At 43.8% G+C, this 21,926-nt stretch overlaps 1 protein-coding gene across 2 annotated transcripts in view; it reads left to right on the top strand.

Moving 5' to 3' along the window:
- Positions 1-21,926, top strand: part of ROPN1L (rhophilin associated tail protein 1 like) — a 177,221-nt gene that overhangs the window by 122,477 nt on the left and 32,818 nt on the right. For both annotated transcript variants that reach the window (XM_030205012.1, XM_030205007.1), the window contains exon 6: positions 2,874-2,979. In XM_030205012.1, coding sequence (XP_030060872.1) covers positions 2,874-2,949 — 76 coding nt within the window. In that variant the 3' untranslated portion in view covers positions 2,950-2,979. The remainder of the gene's footprint in view (positions 1-2,873; positions 2,980-21,926) is intronic.

Raw genomic sequence — 21,926 nt, 5'->3', positions numbered from 1 at the left:
TCCCCTGGGCTCTCACTGCTGGGACTGGAAATGCATTCTGGGAGATGTAGTTTAGGGTTTTGCTGCTTCATTCTATACATCTGGGATGTAGCCTTGTCACAATATAGATATCATCAAAAGTGATATGCAGAGTAAGTACTCTGATGGAAATTGTCTTTAAAGAACAGACAGATCAATTTCCAAATTTAGTCCAGCAGGGGAAACAGTGTTCAGTTCAAAAATAAATCTTTGCTCTTGTTGTAGTAGAGTCTTTTCTTTATTACTTCCCCGCCATGATGCTTTAATCAACTTCAAAACCAGGAACCTAAGATCAGAAAAGCTATGGGAACAGTTGATGTAGTGTTGTCCCAAGGGTGCTGTGACATTTTGTCTCCTAGTGTTACTTCTGTGCTCAATCATTCTTGTTTTGATTTTTCTGAAGGTTTTTCCTACATAAATGAGTTCACAGGGACAGATGATGAGATATACAACACCTTCCGAATTACAGTTCTTATCCTCAAAAACATCAGGTTCCTGGAGGAAATGTAACTGGTCCTTTACTAAGGTGCATTAACAGATTTAGCGCGCAGTAACAAATTATAAAATGGGCTTCTTAGCATTTAGTGCATGCTAAATCCTACGAAGCTCATTGATATAAAATAGGCTTCTTAGCATTTAGGGCTAGATTCTATATATGGCACCTGAAAATTCCATGTGGAAAAAAAATACGCCTAGGCATATTCTCTAAAGTACGTGTAAATTTTATAGCATAGACTTAAATTTATTTGCGGTATATAGAATACATCAAATGCCTCTCCACATGACCAAATTTAGTCGTGGCCATTTACGCCACGTTTTACTTGGCGTGAATCCCGACACCTAAATTAGGCACAGATGGGGTGTATTCTGAAACAATGCACATAGATTGTAGAAATGCCCATGCCCCTCCCATGGCCATGCCCCCTTTTCAACTATGCAACTTAGAATTTACGCGCACCACTTAATACGCTTAGTGAGTTGTGTGCATAAATCTTAATGCTAATTAGTGATAATTGCTTGTTAATATCCAATTGACAGCACTGATTAGCTAGTTAACCAATTAAGTTTTGTGCATTGCTATAAAACATGCTTCGATTTCCATGTGGAAATTAAGGCGTGATATATAGAATCCAGCAGTTAGTGCACAATAAATCCATTAGTGCACCTTAGCAAAAGGATCCCTTAATTTTTACTTAATAAGGGGCCCTTTTACTAAGCTGTGGCAAAAAGTGACCTGCAGAAGTGTAGGCGTGTGTTTTGGGCACATACAAGGCCAGTTTGTACTGCGTCTGCAAAAAAGGCCTTTTTATTTAATGGGACGGGAAAAGGGCATACGGTAAAACTGGCCCGAGCCCTTAACACCACCCATTGATCTAGCGGTAAGGGCTCACATGCTACACACATTGTGACTGTTTAGCCTATGCCAACTTCCAATTACTGCCGGAAAGGCCGCTCGTGGGAGGAAATAAATAAATAAATAATCCAGGCATTATGAGTACATTGCAAATCTGAAATTACTACCAGAGGAGTGTGATAGCCTCATTTTTGCGTGTGCTGCACGCGCGTAGAGCCTAACGCACGTTTGTAAAAGGGCCTCTGAGTAGTTCAACCAGTAAAGATGCAATGTTGCATAATTGTTTAAAGTACAAGTTTCAGCTAAATCAGGTTGACAAAAAAGATGGGTGGTTTTATATAGCTAATATATAAAATGGCACATATTTATAATTAAAAATAAAGGGGCCCTTTTACCAAACTGTGATAAAAATGGCCTTAGCACACAGGAATGACCTGCATAAGGAAACGCTAAGGCCACTTTTTACCACAGGGATAAAATGGATGGCCGATTTTTTTTCTATTTTCTGTATTAATGGCCATGTGCTAATTTTCCCATTAGCGCATGAGCTCCTACCGCTACCTATTTTGTAGGCGCTAAGGGCTCATGTGCTAACTACATGCTACTGATCGGTTAGTGTGCCCATCAGCGTGCGCACGCTAATCCTATTCTAAAAAATAATTTTTTATTTTTTCGCATGAGAGGTGTGAAGCAGTAATCAGGTAGCACAGGTACATTACTGCATGCTGCCCAATTAGCATGTGGTTATTACGTGAGCCCTTAGCACCTACAAAATAGGTGTTGGTAGGGGCTCATGTGCTAACCACACACTAATCGGTTAGAACACTAATGTAGCTCTACTAAGGGGCCGTTTTACTAAGCCATGGCAGGCATTAGCATGTGCCTTCCGCGTCGGGCTCACTGATACATCCCACAGTAGTGTGCCTATCAACGAGTGCTAATCCCGTGCTAAAAAATAATTTTTATTTCTTGGTGCAGGAGGCGTATCTATCGGCAGAGATTAGGTGTATCCTTCACTAATTGGGTAGTGCAGGTACATTACCGCGTATCGCCTACTAAATAGGTGGCAGTAAGGGCTCCTATGGTAATGACCATGCACTAATTGGGAAATTAGTACATGGCCATTAGTGGAAGAGATTGAAAAGCGGTCATTTTACCGCCATTTTAAAAGTGGCCACAAGGAGCAGAAAACCTATGTGCACCAGCCACTTTTTAGCGCATGTGAGTAAAAGGACCCCTAAATGATTAGTGCAGAGCACATCCACTCCACCCCCAGACCTGCCCCAAATTTTATTTTTTAGCGCTTGGGTAGTGTGCATTGATCCCAAAATTACCATGGGATGCCTGAGTGTGTCCCATGGTAAGGCATGTTTTACCTGCGCTAAGCACACATTTGTTCTTATCACAGCTTAGAAAAAGGACCCCAAAATAATAGAATACCTTATATTTTTCTCATTTTACAGAATTTTGACTAAAAATATCTTTTTTTTATGTAACATAGGAAACAAAGAAATGATGGGATGATTAGAGTGTCAGATTTCTTCAGTTACAAAAACGAAGTCTTAGAAGGAAAGTGACAGTACTACGTAGCAGCCAGTCTTGTTAAGGTATAATCCATAATATTTTATTGAAAAAAGATATATTAAAAAAGGTAATCCATGTACATTGTGGTGTTAATTGCATAAAATATGATATTTTATCAAAATAAATTTTTTGCAGTTTGCATCTTTCAGTTGGAGCATATTTTTTGTAGTTATTTTTCTTTTTTTTCATATTTTTATTGAAGGTTTTTCAAAACATATAACATAAAAGAAAACACAAAATCAAACAAACAATATTAACACATCATGGCAAATAAGCGTAAATATAAGAACAGAACAACATTACCAGCATTCCATGACAATACCTATAGGCAAAGGCATAAGGTCAATTAGTGCTATGAGATTCCTGACAAAATAAGTCTAAGCGAGCCCAAGTCTTTAAGACAGACTTAGCTCTATGATGTTTATGGGCAAGGAGTGCTTCATATTTTCTTATCACACAGACGTAACTCCACCATTCATTATAATTTAGATTCACATTATTTTTCCAATTTGAAACAATTAAGTGCAAAGCGACAGCTAACAGTATATATATTGAACAATTTCTTATCTGACTCTAGAAGAGGGATATTAGGAGCAGAGGCTCGCAAAATCACAACTTCATATGAGATTGCTGTAGACTCTGGCAAGTGAAAAATAAGACACATTTTTGCCCAAATAAGTCGCCAGTATGCTCTGACGTTTTTATAGGAAAAGACCATATGCGCTAATGATCCATCTTTCTCCTGACAAGACCAGCATGTGAAGTTAGCACTCTTAGTGATCCTTGCTACTCGAGCAGGGGTCCAGTAGGCTCTGTGGAATATAAAATATGAGGATTGGGATATCGCTGCTGACTTAGTGGGACGCATGGAGTTAACCCAGAAGGTGTAACAGTCAAATTCAGACGCATCAAAACTTAAATCATGTTCCCAGGACAGCTTTAACGGAGCAACAGTGTCAACATATAAATCCTGAAGTTTTTTATATAGCAGAGATGCCTTCTTACCACCTGCTGCAATGGTGCGGCAGGAGGAGATAAAATCTGAAGGAGTGGTTGTAATAGAATTGGAGACTTGAAAGGTTAAAATATGTTTAGATATGTCCTTCCATGCATGAGAATCTATTAGGGAGACATTATACAAGGCAGACAAAGCGTCAGGTGATAACAGATTACCAGCAATATACAGATGAGATAACAACCATATACCCTTTCCCTTCCATTCCACTTTTTGAGACTGCAGGAGAACCGACTGAAAGCCAGAGTTATACCAGAGAGAGACTTCTTCCAGTGAGGCACTGCGAATTCCAAGACCAGCTCTAAACGTATGGATATCAGAAGCAGAGGCTTTTAAGAGCCTAAGGCGTTTTGTATATGGATACAAATCTGTATATGGAAGAAGATATAAAGGGCAATGGTGTACCAAAGCGGCCACAAAGACCTGCTACCTGGGCATGAGATGAGAGAATTCCCTTTGGAACCACATTAAAGACTGTGCAAGTCGAAAGGCCATGTGATATTTTTTGAAGTCAGGAACATTAAGACCTCCCAAATGTTTTGGTAATTTAAGTTTTTTGAGTGTAATGCGAGGAGGTTTTTGTCTCCAAAGAAACTTAATTAATAAGGAGTCAATCTTGTTATAGAGTGAAGTTGGGAAAGCGAGGGGGGTCATACTGAAAATGTAACTTTGGAGCTAGAACCATCTTAATAGCCTCTACCCTTTCCCACCACGTTAAATAAAGCGGAGACCATAAATTTAAAATGGAGGAGGTTAAAGTTAAGATCTGTTCTTTAATAAGGGACATAGTCTGATCTACTGATGTTGAATACCATACGCCTAGATATTTGATTTTAGTGGGTTCCCAGGAAAAGGGATATTGAGATGTCTGATATCTATGCACTAAGGAATTTAGCGGCATTATGGCTGATTTAGACCAGTTTATTTTATAACCAGACAGAGAGGAAAAAGAATTGATTATAGCCAATATACTGGGAAGTGAGTTTGGTGTAGTATACAGTAGTATATCATCAGCATATATGGAAAGTTTAAACATCTCCCCTCCTACAGATACAACAGAAATATTGGGAGTGGCCCTAATAGCTATAGCTAATGGTTCTAAAGCAATGTTGAAAAGGAGAGGAGATAGTGGACATCCTTGTTTGGTGCCCCGTCTAAGGGGGAAAAGTTAAGAATTGTTACCATTCACTGAGATTGAAGCTAACGGATTAGTATATAAAACTTTTATTATTTTAATAAAGGATGGGCTAAAATTAAACCAAGCCAGAGTATGAAACAAGTAAGACCATTCAATTCTATCAAAGGCTTTCTCAGCGTCAAGTGATACCGCTATAAATGGTTTGCGAGAGCCCTCAACATGAGCTAGAATATCCCAAAGAAGTCTAGAGTTGTCACTAGCTAATCTAGCTACCGTGAACCCGTTTTGATCTCTATGAATTATGTCTGGAACGATATGTTGAAGACGTTGAGCCAGGATTTTTGCATACATTTTGTTTTCTATGTTAATCAAAGAAATAGGTCTATAATTTTCAACTTTAGATGGATCTCTGTCTGGTTTGGGTATAACAATAATCGTTGATTGGTAGAAGGAGCCAGTTTGACCCTCATGTAATAAGAGAGAGTTATATATGACATGCAACTTGGGCGCCAGAAGATCTGCAAACGCCTGATAGAATTCTACAGTGAAACCATCATTCCCTGGTGATTTACCTTTAGAAAGGGAATGAATAGCTTCCAATATCTCCGAATGGGAGAAGAATCGTTCTAAAGCGTGATTTTGAGATATGTCTACTAGAGGTCTATCAAGATGGTTCCCAAAGTCTCCAAAGGACTCTGCGGAAAATTGAACTTCAGAGTCATATAATTTGTTGTAGTATAATTGGAATTGCTGGGCAATGGCTTCATCAGATGTATGTATGACCTCCGCGGAGTCAACAATTTGTGAGATCCCACTCCTACTTCTTTTAGTATGAAGGTATTGTGCAAGACGGTGGCTTGCTTTATTACTCTCAGCTTGCTTTATTACTCTCAGCATATAGTGTTGATTTATGAGTGTGAATCAATTCCAGCGCCTCTTTAGAGAGAGTGGTATTAATATCATATTTTAATTTCTGTAAACACAAAAGAGTCATCGGAGCATTATCCGCAATGAACTTATTTTCCAATAGTTTAAGCTTGGCATTTTTATCCAACAAATCTTTTCTATGCCTATGATTTTCCATGGCAGAGTAACTGATTGTGTGTCCTTTAATAGTCGCTTTAAAAGCATCCCACCACAAGAGGGCTTTACTCTCCTCCAGGAGGTTAAAGTGAAAAAACTCATCCATTTTGGATTTGATAAATTGAATAAATTTGACATCTTGTAACAGCATAGAATTAAATCTCCAAGGTGGTTTACTCTGGGTGTGTAATATATCATTTAAACTAAGGGATACTGGTGAGTGATCTGAGATAACTTTACTAAGTATTTCTGAAGTACATGTATGAGTTAATAAATTCGAGGAGATTAAAAAGTAGTCAATTCTGGAGAAACTTCCATGAGGAGGAGAGTAGAAAGTAAAATCCCTCTCCGTGGGATGAAAAATACGCCAAGGATCTACTAAAGGCAGGGTATTTTTAAGGTCCTGGATCTTACATAGAGTTTTCGACACCCTAGAGAGGCATTTGGATTTCCTGTCCAGAATAAGATCTTGCACCTGATTGAAATCACCACCAAGCAGGATATTTGTGGATCCAAAGGAAACAGTCTCAGAGATAATATTGTGGAAAAACGAGGGAGAGTCAGAAGTTGGTGCATACAAGTTTCCTATTAACAAATTAGAATCATACAATTTGAAGTTCACTAATATCCATCTACCCTCAGTATCAGAGCATTGTTTTATAATGGAAAATGGGAGTGATTTACAAACTATAATTGCAACTCCGTTCTTTTTATGCACTGTAGAGGAAGCAGCAACGAGAGAGTAAAACTGATCCTGGAATCCAGCTACAGCAGCTGCAGTAAGATGAGTCTCTTGAACTAGAATAATGTCAGCCTGCAGTCTCCGAAAGTACAATACCTTCTTACGTTTTATAGGGTTTTTTAAACCTTGTACATTAATAGAAACTATTTTCATGTAGAAAAAGTATAAATACAAATTCAGTTATAGAGGAGTAGTTCTGCAAAAAAAAAAAAAAAGAGAGTTTTAGGCATACAACATTATTGCAAAGCCTCAAAGGAGCATGAAACCAGAGTAGGAAGAGGAATGTAGAAAAAGCATTTGTGAGGTATCTTTATACTTAAGCAGCAAAACCAGCGTCCAAGAAATCCCAGCAGGAAGTCAGCACATAATATACAGAGCAGGTCAGTAGGAGGGGAAATGTTAAATACAAATGCGAAAATTGTGACATACAATATATGGGAAAAGCTAGGCAAGAACCCAAGCCTCCCATATGACATAAGATGTCAAAAAAATTAACATTTCCCATTTCCAATCCACGAGAAATTTGTGAGGTGAAATGATATCAGTGAGACTGCAAAGTACAGGAAGTAAAACTCATTATGATACAGTACCTGTGGGAGAGCAGACTACCAGAAAAATCAAGTACTAACAAAGGGTACCAGTGGGAATGCAGACTGCAGTTGATAAAATACAATGCGAGAAAACAACAGTTGCAGTAATATGAGGAGAGGTACCCATGAGAGTGCAGACTTCTAGAGAAAGCAGGTACTAGCAAGGTGAGGTGGGACCAGTAGGACTGCAAACTACAAGATATAAAGCTCAATATAAGAAAACCACATTTGCAGTGACAGGAGAAGAGGCATTGTAAATACAGCGTGCAGAAAAATAAGAAATGGGAATAACAAATCAAGCAAATAAGAAATGATGGGATGATTAGAGTGTCAGATTTCATCAGTTACAAAAACGAAGTCTTAGAAGGAAAGTGACAGTACTACATAGCAGTCAGCCTTGTTAAGGTATAATCCATAATATTTTATTGAAAAAAGATATATTAAAAAAGGACCTTTTAAAAAGAGTAAATATTACTGAAAAATAATATAGTTGAATGTACATTAGAAACCTGATTATTTAAAAAAATGCGGATTAATCTTCAAAAATACTTATCCAGATAACAGCACCTGCTATCCGGATAAGTGCTGCAGACCATGATCTTCAGAGAGACTGTCCAGGTACTGCCTCTGAATATCCTTACAGACCATCTCTGCACTATCCCCTTAATTTTATAAAAAGTCGCCTAAGTGCTGCTTGTGTGCTTAAATATAAAGAATACTGTTATCCATGTGAATAAGTGTGCACTTATGTACATACTTTGTATTATTTTTGAATATTTTTACTGCTGTAATTGCTTATTGCTCATGTTTGATCTATTCTTACGGTACACCGCCTTGAGTGAATGCCTTCAAAAAGTAATAAATAAATGGTAGCAGCATGCTAAGCACTATTCTATAATTTACGTACACAATTGGCTTAATGCATGATTATCAGGGGGCGTTCACAGGAGAGGGACATAGGCAAGTCAGAGTTGGGGCTGACATTTATATGCTTAGTTTAACAGAATAGTGTAATTCTCATGCATAAATGTCTCACATTTAGGCACTTGCATTTATGTGAACCATAGACCAGTAGTAACTGTGTGCACCTAAATTTAGGCATGTTGATTTGTGTTTAGTATTTTTATTTTATAAGAACACTTACATGTGTAAGTAGGCTCACTACACATGGAAAGTAGGCGCTTAAATTGCTTTCCTTGTCATCAGCAGCAGATGAATCCATTAACTGATGGGTTGTATCTGCCTACCAGCAGGTGGAGATAGAGAACACTGAAAGTACACAGTGATCCTGGATGTCCAGCCCCTTCTACCTTCAGTATATCTCTATCTCCCAGCAGGTGTGGACGTCGCTTTCTCAGCTCCTGGATTTCTGCCTGGGGTGGCTCCTGTGCTTTGCAAGTCGAGCAGGGGTGAAGGGCTGGTGGTGCCCACTTTAAAGGCATACTTGGTTTTCCCTGTCCCTGCCTTACCCCATTCCCCCTCCTCCCGGATTCCCTCTGTGGCTGCCTGCCTCCAACTTTCCTCACAGTATAAAAAAAAAAGAGGCTCGCTTTTAACAGCGCAGCAACTTCTGAGGCTTTCTCCAGCGCTCCTGGAACTTCGCAGCCTGACCAGAGCTCGTTTGACTTGGTCTCCAGAAGTGTGGAGAGTGGTGCCCTGCTCCGCTGGGGAGGTTCCCGCTGACAGCGTTCCTGTGTGGGGTAAGTTTTGGCGTGCCGCCGCCATTTTGTTTCTATTTTCCGCCGAAGAAGGGCGATGGCTGCTGAAGCGGTTAGCACTGCTCCTGATGTGGAAAACGCAGGACAGCAGCGGGGCTTTGCAGCACGAGCTGCTTAGACACTAATGCTGGCAGGTTATTGAACTATAAAGAGCAGAGATGGATTTTTTTATTTATAGACTTTGCAACCCGATGGGTTGAACTCGGAAATCGATTGGTGGTCACTATTTGATTGATGGCTATTCAGACTAGATCGCCCAATCAGGAATGAGAACTTGAGCTCAGCTGTTAGCTATTAATAAGCTAGTTCCGCGTTAGATGCCGCGGCCATTTTTTGATAAATGCAGGAGTATACTATGAGATGGTAATGTCACAGTCCTAGCAAGGAATAGAAAGTAAGCAAGTTATTTGTGAAGATGTCAGCAGTTAATGAACAGTTTGTTTTTTTTCTAGCAAACCTCTTCCCTGAAGAAGGACTACGAAACCTGGCCATGTCGGCGGAGGTTTGACCTGGTTGAAAAATCGCTGCCAAAGCTAATTAGCTTCATTGTGCATCTCAAAAGTTACAGCAATAAGTTAACAATTTCAGAGTGTGTTCTTTAAGGACTATTTTTATATAAGAAAAAGAAGAAAAAAAATATAAAGAAATTATAAAGAAAAATTATTTGACAGCCACGAGTAGATCAATGAAGATTTGTACAGCGCCATGATTATATGGGATGTTATTCCCAAGTGGTTATGCTGTCAGTTACTCTGAAGATCCCCGTTAGGAAAGGAACTAAGTTAATGTTATTGTGAAGATTTATAAGCTATCTGCGTTTGGACTGCGTATATGATAAGTAGTGTGATAGTTGGGACAGTATTGAATGATAGTTAGACCCTAATGCTGGCATGGCTTCCGGTGATTCTTTCCATCCGACGGAGTTTGCAGCGGGCGCCATTTTGGTTGCGCCGCGTGACTCGACCCTCTCTGTGGCTGAGGAGTCTGAGTGCAGGGGGACACCTCTCCTCTGGGTTTCTAGAGAGGCTCATGCCTCCGCTTCCCCTAATATAGGAGCGGATGGTCAGGGTGCGTTTTTTGCCCCTGAATTTGTGCTGCTGATGCATAGGGCCTTTATGTTAAAAAAGAGCCCTGCCTGAGCCTTCTGAAAATTTTCTGCGGACTGGATTACCTCCAGATTTTGAAAGCCCAGCGTCTGCTGGAGACTTTATCTCTTCCCCCGAGCTCTTGGCTGAGGCTAAACGCAGACAAGTGACCACACCATCTGAGGGTGCTTCTCCGTCACCCCTTTCTCCCCCATTGTCTGGTTTCGGGGATTCTGATGGGTCTGGCAGGCCCTCACGGACTGATGATCCAGAGGAGGGTAGCTGCTTGCCACAGGAGTTGGATAACCCTAAAGCGGTACGGATTTTCCACCACGACAAGCTGCCAGCTCTCATTTCTGATGCCTTTCAGGCCCTCAGTATTGACGATCCTGACGTGGCCACAGCCTCTTCTATTAACCCTAAGATGGCCAGTACTAGAAAGCCTTCTCCGGCTTTTCCGGTACATGACTCCATCCAAGAGCTTATTACAGCTCAATGGTCTGAACCTGATGGCCCCTTGAAAGTGGCTAGGGCTATGTGTCACCTTTACCCTGTGGGTGAATCCCACTTGTCCCTCTTTGAGATGCCTAAGGTGGACGCGTTGGTCACTGCGGTGACTAAGAAAACTACTCTCCCTGTGGAGGGAGGAGTCGCATTGAAGGATATGCAGGACCGGTGGCTGGAATCCGCCTTGAAGCGGGCCTTTGAAATCTCAGCCCTCTCCTTAAGGGCAGCTATTTGCAGTTCCTATGCAGCACGGGCCTGCCTTTCCTGGCTATAGCAGGCGGTCGAACAGCCCGCAGATGGAGCGGGTTCCCTCTCTGAGGTCGCCCCGCATGTGGAGTCTGCCCTGGCCTTTTTGGTTGATGCCCTTTATAACCTGGTCAGCGCATCTGCTGAACAGATGTCTTTAGCTGTGTCTGCTCGCCGCCTTCTTTGGCTTCATCATTGGGCAGCTGATATGGTCTCTAAACAAAGGCTGGGGAGGTTACCCTTTTGGGGCCTCCTTTTATTTGGGGAGGAATTGGAGAAGATTGTCAAGGACCTAGGGGACTCTAAATCCCAACGGTTGCCTGAGGATAGGCCGAGGCCTTCTTCCAAGAGCTCTTCCTTTCCCCCCTCTTCCACACCATGTTTTCGAGAGGCTCGAAGATACCACCCTGGGCGTTCGGCGGGGTTTTCACAACGTTCCCACTTTCAGCAGAGGAACTCCTTTCGTACGGACATGCGGTCTGCGACGTCCGGTCAACACCCAGGAGTTCAGGGGCATCCTCCACAATAATGGGACGCCAGTCCACTCTTCGGTTCCCTCAGTAGGGGGTCGCTTCTCCCTCTTTCTCGAGGAGTGGACCAAGATTACTTCTGATCAATAGGTCCTGGACCTGATCAGAGAAGGTTACTGGTTGGAATTTGCTACTCCGGTTGGAGACACCTTTTTAGATTCCCGATGCGCCACTGCCGTCAAACGGGCAGCGGTCGTGGAGACCTTGCAGTCACTACTGAAGCTCGGAGCAGTGGTTCCAGTTCCTCCTGCCGAACGCGGCTGCAGCCGCTACTCCATTTATTTTGTGGTGCCTTGAAAAGGCAGGTCTTTCAGACCGATCCTCGACTTACGTAGAGCCAACGAGGCCTTAACAGTGTGACTTTTCTGCATGGAAAACCCTGCGCTCCGTCATTGTGGCGGTACAGCCAGGGGAGTTTCTCACGTCTCTGGACCTCAAGGAAGTGTATTTGCATATTCCTATCTGGCCCCCGCATCAGCGGTTCCTGCGGTTTGCGGTGTTGAGCCGACATTTCCAGTTTTGCGCCTTGCCTTTTGGCCTGGCAACAGCACCTCGCACCTTTTCCAAGGTGATGGTAGTGGGGGCCACCTTTCTCAGGCAAAAGGGTATCAAGTTGACCCTTATCTCGACGACTGGCTCATGAGGGCGGATTCGGCGAACCAAAGCCGACTTGCCACAACCAGAGTTATAACATTTCTTCAGACTCTGGGTTGTGTGGTCAATATGCCCAAAAAGTCATCTGACCCCCTCTCAGTCTCTCGAGTATTTGGGGGGTCCAGTTCGACACGGCCTCGGGGTTCGTCTTTCTCCCCGACAACAGGTGACTCAAGCTTCAGAATCAGGTACGATTGCTCCTGCGAATGCCCCGCCATCGAGCTTTGGACTTTGTCCAGCTCCTGGGATCGATGAGGGCCACCATAGGAGTGGTTCCTTGGGTGAGAGCACGCATGAGACCCCTGCAACTTTCCCTGCTGAAGCAATGGTCTCCGATTTCCCAGGAATACCAACGTAGGCTTTCGTGGCTCCCTGTGGCCCAGCGCAGCATGAATTTGTGGCTCTCTGACATCATGCTACGATGAGGGATGCTGCAGCTGGCTCTCCCCTCTTGGCACCTGGTGATAACGGATGCCAGCCTATCAGGCTGGGGAGCACATTGCCTGGGACACTATGCTCAGGGTCAGTGGACAACTGTGGAAGCAGGGTGGTCTATCAATCGCTTGGAGCTGAAAGCGATATTCCAAGCTCTTCTGACGTTCCACAGGACTCTGGAGTGTCTCCCAGTCCGAGTTCTTTCAGACAACACGACAGCAGTGGCCTACACCAATTGTCAGGGCGGCACTCTGTGCAGAGCCCTAGCCACAGAGGCGTCTGAGATTTTCGACTGGGCCGAGCGCCACCTGGAACTGCTGTCTGCGGCTCACATTGCCGGTCAAAGCAACTTGCAAGCTGATTTCCTCAGCAGGCATCAACTCAACCTGGCGGAATGGGAACTTGCCGAGGAAGTTTTTCTTTAGTTTTGTGCCAAATGGGGGATTCCAGGATTGGATCTCATGGCGTGAAGTGCAAACGCCAAAGTCCCTCGCTTCTTCAGCAGAGGAACAGACCCTCGCGCTGCAGGGTTGGATGCACTGGCTCAGCCTTGGTCTTCGGGCCTCCTGTACGTGTTCCCTCCGTGGCCCTTGATAGGGCGGGTTCTGTTTCGGATTCGCCTGCACCAAGGTTTGGTGATTCTCATTGCCCCGGATTGGCCGAGGCGTCCATGGTACGCGGATTTCAGGCGAATGCTGGTGGAGGCTCCGTTTCCTCTGCCTCTAGTCCCAAACTTGTTTCATCAAGGTCCGGTGGCTATGGAAGATCCCTGCCGCTTTGGTCTTACGGCCTAGCTCTTGAAAGGGCGCAATAGAGAGACAAGTGGAGGAGTGGCCTAGTGGTTAGGGTGGTGGACTTTGGTCCTGGGGAACTGAGGAACTGAGTTTGATTCCCACTTCAGGCACAGGCAGTTCCTTGTGACTCTGGGCAAGTCACTTAACCCTCCATTGCCCCATGTAAGCCGCATTGAACCTGCCATGAGTGGGAAAGCGCGGGGTACAAATGTAACAAAAATAAATAAAATAAAATTCTAACAAGGTCATTGCCACCCTCTTTCAGGCTCGCACGCGGTCCTCCCCTGCGGCCTATGCATGGATCTGGTGCAGCTTAGAGGCGTAGTGTGCTAAGAAGTCTATCACTCCGACTCTAGCTTCTGCCTCAAAATTGTTGAACTTTTTACAGGACGGCTTACAGAAGGGCCTGGCTTACAATTCCCTTTGAGTTCAAGTAGCAGAGTTGGCTTGTTTCCGGGGGAAAGTCTCCGGCTTGTCCCTAGCTGCTCATCCGGATGTTGCCCGATTTCTCAGAGGGGCGCTACATCTCCATCCTCCCTTACGGTCGCCTTGTCCGTCTTGGAAACTGGGGCCCGTATTGAAAGCACTCCGACGATCTCCTTTTGAGCTACTTAACTGTGCTTCTGAGAAGGATGTGACTCTCAAGATAGTCTTTTTAGTGGCATTGACATCGGCACAAAGAGTGTCTGAACTGTAGGCTCTTTCCTGCCGGGATCCTTTTCTACAGTTCTCGGAGTCCGGTGTAACCATGCGAACAGTGCCTTCCTTCCTGCCTAAGGTGGTTTCGGCTTTTCATCTTAACCAGCCCATTTTTCTGCCTTCCCTTCGTAAGGAGGACTTTCCGGAATCCTTTGGATGTCCGCAGGGCTCTGTTGCAGTATCTACAGATGTCAAATGAGTTCAGGAATTGTGACCATCTGTTTGTTGTGTTGGCAGGTTCACGACGCGGGTTTCCGGCGTCTAAAGCCTCTATGGCCCGTTAGCTTAAGGAAGTCATTTTTTCTGCTTTCAGGTTGATCTCTGCCTAAGCATTTAGAGCACATTCCACAAGGGCGATGTCTTCTTCATGGGCTGAAACAGGTGTCCTTTCCCTACAAGAGATCTGTCGTGCAGCTACCTGGGCTTCTCAGCTCTCCTTTGTGCGACATTACAGACTGGATGTCGCAGCGCGACAAGACGCGCAGTTTGGGGTGCAAGTTCTTCCTCGCTGGGTCGCATGTTCCCACCCTATTTAGGGAGTGCTTTTGTACATCCCATCAGTTAATGGATTCATCTGCTGTTGATGACAAGGAAGGGAAAATTAGGTCCTTACCTGAAAATTTTCTTTCCTTTAGTCACAGTAGATGAGTCCATGATTCCTTCCTGTCTGACTTTGTTTTTGTACAGATGTTTCATACAGATGTTTTGTCTCATCAGGAGTACGTGAAGACAAGCTCTCAGAGATGCTACATGCTGTTATATAGCAGGAGGTTGAGAAGGTCCCTTCTTTGCTTTGTTCTTGCTCCGGTTCAGGGAGCGTTTGTTCACTGTGAGGAAAGTTCATGTTATTTTGCCTTTCTTCTTCACTCTGCTTTGAAAATTTCATATACTGAAGGTAGAAGGGGCTGGACATTCAGGATCACTGTGTAGTTTCAGTGTTCTCTATCTCCACCTGCTGGTAGGCGGATATAACCCATCAGTTAATGGATTCATCTGCTGTGACTAAAGGAAAGAAAATTATCAGGTAAGGACCTAATTTTCCCTTCTATGTGGATAGTTCTAGGGTGGGAGCATGGACAGAGTCAGGGCAGCCCTGGAACCTTATTGTATACTGGAAATATTCAGTCTGCTATCTGAATAACTTAGTACAAATAGAAGACAATCCTAAGTTCTGGAACTGACTGCTTTATTTGGATATTCAGTGCCAGCCATTATCCAGAAAATGGTGCTGAATACCAGATATTTTTTTATCACTGCAGCAGGCATTCAAGAACATTGGCCCAAGTATTTTCTCACATTTTGTTCCAGTGGGAAAAACTTTTGTAAATTAGAATCTGGCAATATTCAAGTGTATTAAGACCAGGTCGTCATATAATTTAAAATGGAAATGAGCAGTGTTATTTTATTTACCTTGTACAAAAGGTGTTTGCATCCCATTCTACATGTAGTCTAGTCATTTTTCAAAGGTCATCATCTTTCTACCAGTTCATAGAGTGAAACCAGTTTCTCTGCTGTATCTAGTTGCTTGTCCTATGCATTTCTAACTGCCCATCTTGGACTTTTCTGGGGTATGAAGCACTGAGGGGTCCTTTTACCAAGCTGCGGTTAAAAGGGCCCTGTGGTAGCAGTGGCAACCGTTTTTGCTGTGTGCCAGGGCCATTTTAACCCCAGCAGGTAAAAGACCTGAAAAAGCACATGGCCACGCGGTAAGCTTGCACTTACCGTGTGGCCATGCAGGGGGAGGGAGGAGCACTTACCACCACCCTTTGAGGTGGCTGTAAGGGCTCCCACACTACCCTGGTTGTATTTGTTTTTTAAAAATCCAGCAGCGCCAGAAATGGAACTACTGCCAGCGGTTGCATTGGGCCAGTGGTAGTTCCGGGTTGCCACTCAGTAACCCTTTAGTAAAAGGGCCCTAAATATTGTATCTGGCTGAATAAAGAGCAATGTAAACCAATGCATTCATGTGAGTTTCCTTTGCTAACAAGAATGGTCACTTTTGTTATTGTTCATTTTCTTAAACCAAGGGGCTCATTTTCAAATGAGAAAAATGTCCAAAAAGTAGCATAAATCTGCATTTGGATGCTTTTCTCACAAAAACTTCCAAATTGGTATTTTCAAAACCAATTTTTAGACGTTTTTCTATGAAGTCCATTAGAACTGCGTTCAAATCACAAGGGAGCATGTCAGGGGCGTGTTAAGGGCAGAATCTGGGCGTTCCTAACACTTGGAAGTTTTTCTGCCATAATGAAACAAAACAAAAACATCCAGGGCTATAAGTTGAATGTTTTGGTCTAGACCAGTTTTCTTAACAAGACACAAAAAAGTGCCCTAAATGACCACTGGAGGGAATCAGGGATGACCTCCCCTTACTCCCCCAGTGGTCACTAACCCCCCCACCCCCAAAAAGAAAATGTGATTAAAAACGTTACTTACCAGCCTGTATGCCAGCCTCAGATAATATACTCAGATCCATTACAGCAGCATCCAGGTCTCTGAAGTAGTCTAGTGGTGCATGGACTGCAGACAGCTGGACCCAGGCCCATACCTCTCCCTACCTGTTACACTTGTGGTGGAAACTGTGAGCCCTCCAGAATTCACCAGAAACCCACTGTGGACCCGATTCTATATATGGCACCTAAAATTAACACGCGTGTGGTATTTAGAATATGCTTACGTGTAGTTCATGCGACTAAATCTACACGCATCCATTTACACCAATGAAAAGCTGGGGTAAATCCCTGCATGTAGATTTACATGCACTGGGCCATATTTTATAACAATGCACATTGATTTTGGAACGCCCACGAAATGCCCATTTCCACACTTTTTGCCTGCACATATTAGAATTTAGGCACAGCACATTACAGAATACGCTTAGCAATATACATGCTTAAATTCTAATTTTAGCTAATTAGTGCTTGTTAAGAGCTGTTAACGCATAACAGCTTGTTAAAACAATTAATTTACCCAGGTGCAGGGAGGGTCAGGGGTGTGGGTGGGGTGAGGGAGGGAGGGGTGTGTACCTGCGTAGGGGAAGAGGTTTGTTCCACTGGACCAAAAGGGAAATTTTTTTAAAAAAGGTTCTGCGGTCATGGGGGGGGGGGGGGGGGGGGGGAGAGGTCGTGGTCTACTGGACCATCAGGGAAAGTTTAAAAAAAGATTCGGGGGTTGTTGTGGTCCATTGCACCACCAGGGAAATATAAAACAAAAATTCAGGAGGGGGAGGGTAGGAAGCACAAGCAGGCAGCTTTTATAGCTTCCTGCTTGTGCTTCTCTCCTCTCCAACAGTTCCAGAGCAGCTGTAAAATTTGCTTGTTAAATTAGGTCTGCTCTGGAGCTCTGCATCCCCTGGAACACACATTAGATACTGGATAGGAGGGGAGAGATTAGTAAGCTCGACTCAGGAGAGAGACCTTGGGGTGTTGGTGTCCGAGGATCTGAAGGTGAAGAAACAATGTGACAAGGCGATGGCTGTGGCCAGAAGGATGCTAGGCTGCATAGAAAGGGGTATAACTAGCAGAAGAAAGGAGGTGTTGATGCACCTCTACAAGTCGTTGGTGAGGCCCCACTTGGACTATTGTGTTCAGTTTTGGAGGCTGTATCTTGCTAAACATGTAAAATGACTGGAAGTGGTGCAAAAAAAGCTACGAAAATGGTATGGGATTTACGTTGCAAACCGTACGAGGAGAGACTTGCTGACCTGAACATGTATACCTTGGAGGAAATGAGAAACAGGGGTGACATGATACAGACGTTCAAATATTTGAAAGGTATTAATCCGCAAATGAACCTTTTTCGGAGACGGGAAGGCGGTAGAACTAGAGGACATGAATTGAGGTTGAAGGGGGCAGACTCAGGAGTAATGTCAGGAAGTATTTTTTCACGGAGAGGGTGGTGGATACGTGGAATACGCTCCTGTGGGAAGTGGTGGAGATGAAAACGGTAATGGAATTCAAACATGCGTGGGATAAACACAAAGGAATCCTGCTTGGAAGGAATGGATCCCTGGAATCTTAGCGGAGATTGGGTGGCGACGCTGGTAATTAGGAAGCGAAACCACTGCTGGGCAGACTTCTACGGTCTATGCCCTGATCGTGACTGAATAGATAGGGTGGGCTTTTGAGTATAAATTTTGAGGGGCTTCGACGTTAGCTTCAGAACTTTTAGTAGAAGAAGAGTGCTGGGCAGACTTATACGGTCTGTGCCCTGAGAATGGCAAGGACAAATCAAACTCGGGTATATATATATATCTACTATAATAATTTGCACCTCCAACGTTCTGAAGCTGACTGCCAGGGTGTTGCAGCCCGGTTCGTAATGTCTGAAGCCTTCCGGTGATGTCACCATGTTGCCTGGGAAACCGCGACGCGACTTAAGCATGGGCGCTACGAGTTCGCACCACCATCTCCATCCCCTCCCAGTTCAGCAGTCCATCACCCCCCTTACCTCTGTCTCTGTGGCCTCCGAGTGCAAGGAGGTCGTGTGCGAGTGCCCCAGCCCTTCGTACGTGGCAGCTGCTGTTTAAAAAGTTTTACCTCCTGCTCGGCCGGCAACACTCAATTCCACCAAGTACAGACGCCGCTTCAGACAGGCTGTGGTTCGCTGTTTCTATGGTCCCGCCCTTCCGCAAACAGGAAATGAGGGCGAGACAAGAGCAAACAAAACAAGGCAAAAATATCCTCAATCTTAGCCCTTAATTCACCGATCCAAGTTACAAGGAACTGCTTAAGGAAAATACTTACAATTAATCAAAACATAGTAAAAAAAATTTTCAGTATATTAAAAGCAGGAAGCCAGCAAAAGAATCGGTTGGGCCGCTGGATGACCGAGGGGTAAAAGGGGCGATCAAGGAAGACAAAGACGTAGCGGAGAGACTGAATAAATTCTTTGCTTCGGTCTTCACCGAGGAAGATTTGGGTGACTGACTTCACGGTAAACCTGGAGGACGTAATGGGGCAGTTCGGAAAAGTGAAGAGTAGCAAATCTCCTGGACCGGATGGTATTCATCCTAGAGTACTGATAGAACTGAAAAACGAGCTTGCGGAGCTACTGCTAGTGATATGCAACTTATCCTTAAAATCGAGCGTGGTACCGGAAGATTGGAAGGTGGCCAATGTAACGCCCATTTTTTAAAAAGGCTCCAGGGGAGATCCGGGAAATTATAGACCGGTGAGTCTGACGTCGGTGCCGGGGAAAATGGTAGAGGCTATTATTAAAAACAAAATTACAGAGCACATCCGAGGACATGGATTACTGAGACCAAGTCAGCATGGCTTTTGTGTGGGGAAATCTTGCCTGACCAATTTACTTCAATTCTTTGAAGGAGTGAACAAACATGTGGACAAAGGGGAGTCGGTTGATATTGTGTATCTGGATTTTCAGAAGGCGTTTGACAAGGTACCTCATGAAAGGCTACAGAGGAAATTGGAGCGTCATGGGATAGGAGGAAATGTCCTATTGTGGATTAAAAACTGGTTGAAGGATAGGAAACAGAGAGTGGGGTTAAATGGGCAGTATTCACAATGGAGAAGGGTAGTTAGTGGGGTTCCTCAGGGGTCCGTGCTAGGACTGCTGCTTTTTAATATATTTATAAATGATTTAGAGATGGGAGTAACTAGCGAGGTAATTAAATTTGCTGATGACACAAAGTTATTCAAAGTCGTTAAATCGCGACAGGATTGTGAAAAATTACAAGAGGACCTTACGAGACTGGGAGACTGGGCGGCTAAATGGCAGATGATGTTTAATGTGAGCAAGTGCAAGGTGATGCATGTGGGGAAAAAGAACCCGAATTATAGCTACGTCATGCAAGGTTCCACGTTAGGAGTTACGGACCAAGAAAGGGATCTGGGTGTCGTCGTCGATAACACACTGAAACCTTCTGCTCAGTGTGCTGCTGCGGCTAAGAAAGCGAATAGAATGTTGGGTATTATTAGGAAAGGTATGGAAAACAGGTGTGAGGATGTTATAATGCCGTTGTATCGCTCCATGGTGCGACCGCACCTTGAGTATTGTGTTCAATTCTGGTCGCCGCATCTCAAGAAAGATATAGTAGAACAGGAAAAGGTGCAGCGAAGGGCGACTAAAATGATAGCGGGGATGGGACGACTTCCCTATGAAGAAAGACTAAGGAGGCTAGGGCTATACAGCTTGGAGAAGAGACGGCTGAGGGGAGACATGATAGAGGTATATAAAATAATGAGTGGAGTGGAACAGGTGGATGTGAAGCGTCTGTTCACGCTTTCCAAAAATACTAGGACTAGGGGGCATGCGATGAAACTACAGTGTAGTAAATTTAAAACAAATCGGAGAAAATTTTTCTTCACCCAACGTATAATTAAACTCTGGAATTCGTTGCTGGAGAAAGTGGTGAAGGCGGTTAGCTTAGCAGAGTTTAAAAAGGGGTTGGACGGATTCCTAAAGGACAAGTCCATAAACCGCTACTAAACGGACTTGGAAAAATCCAAAATTCCAGGAATAACATGTATAGAATGTTTGTACGTTTGGGAAGCTTGCCAGGTGCCCTTGGCCTGGATTGGCCGCTGTCGTGGACAGGATGCTGGGCTCGATGGACCCTTGGTCTTTTCCCAGTATGGCATTACTTATGTACTTATATATGTACTAAAAATCAATTATGAAGCAGAGAAGAATCAAACAGACGCAGCCAGTCTAAACAGCGTATAACTAATAAGTGGGTTCATTCAAAGAAATGTTTCTTTCATCTTCCGTAACAGAAATAAATTCCAGCAGCATTTTAGGGTCAAAGAAAACATAATTGCATTTAGAAACACCAAACATCTACAGGAAAATTGTAAAACAAAAGAAACTCCTAGAGAGAACTCTAGGCCTTAAAGCCAAGAACTCTCATCTCCTTTTCTGCGTGTCTCTAGCTAAATCAGGAAAAATTTGAACTTTAGCCCCCCCCCCCCCCCCCCCCCAGAAGTGTTGCATTCATATATCGAAAATAAAGCCGAAATGTATTATTTCTATCTGGTTCCAGTTATAACCTCCAAAAGCTTTCCAAGAATTCAGTGAGATTTAACTCAGGTCGAGGATTTACAGAGGAGCTCCTTGAAGTCCCACATAGATATTGGGCTCTAGCTATAGGTGGAAAACCCTCAGCTAGAACTCCCAATATCTCCCAAAAATATTTCTTAAGCATATCTAATGTAGGAATTAGTTGAGATTTAGGAAAATTTAAGAGTCTCAGATTATTTCTCCCACTGTGATTATCCAGATATTCTAGCTTCTCAGCCAGATTATCTCTCTCCCTGGAAGTCACTGATGCAAAGATCTGCAATTATTTTACTTCAACATCAAACGGACCAATTCTAGCAGGCTGATGATCTAAATCCTGAGATAGAGTCCGATAAGTTTGTTTCAAGTCAGAAACTTCACCCCTAACGAAGTTAGTAATTTGTGGGAGGGAAGAATTCAAACCTTGATTGGCATCCCGCAAGGATGCCAGCAGTTTTCTTTAATTCTCTAGATGCAATGAAAGCCAGCCCCCTGATTCGGGGACAGGCTAACTAGGTCAACCTGTCCCCTCTCAGATGTTACCACAAGTGGAGAAGAAGCAGCAAAGGCCCTCCTCTCACAATCGGGGAGACAACCTCATATCAGGCATCTCGCTCCCCCGTGTCTCAGCTGGCACTGAACTGCTTCCAGGTCTAGGAGGAGCTGTGCTCGGGGGAGGACTAGGTGACACTCTCTCTATGTTGCGATCCTGCG

Source organism: Microcaecilia unicolor, chromosome 1 (genome assembly GCF_901765095.1).
Source record: "Microcaecilia unicolor chromosome 1, aMicUni1.1, whole genome shotgun sequence".
Classification (NCBI taxonomy): Eukaryota; Metazoa; Chordata; class Amphibia; order Gymnophiona; family Siphonopidae; genus Microcaecilia; species Microcaecilia unicolor.
This window is presented reverse-complemented; position numbering and strand designations above follow the sequence as displayed.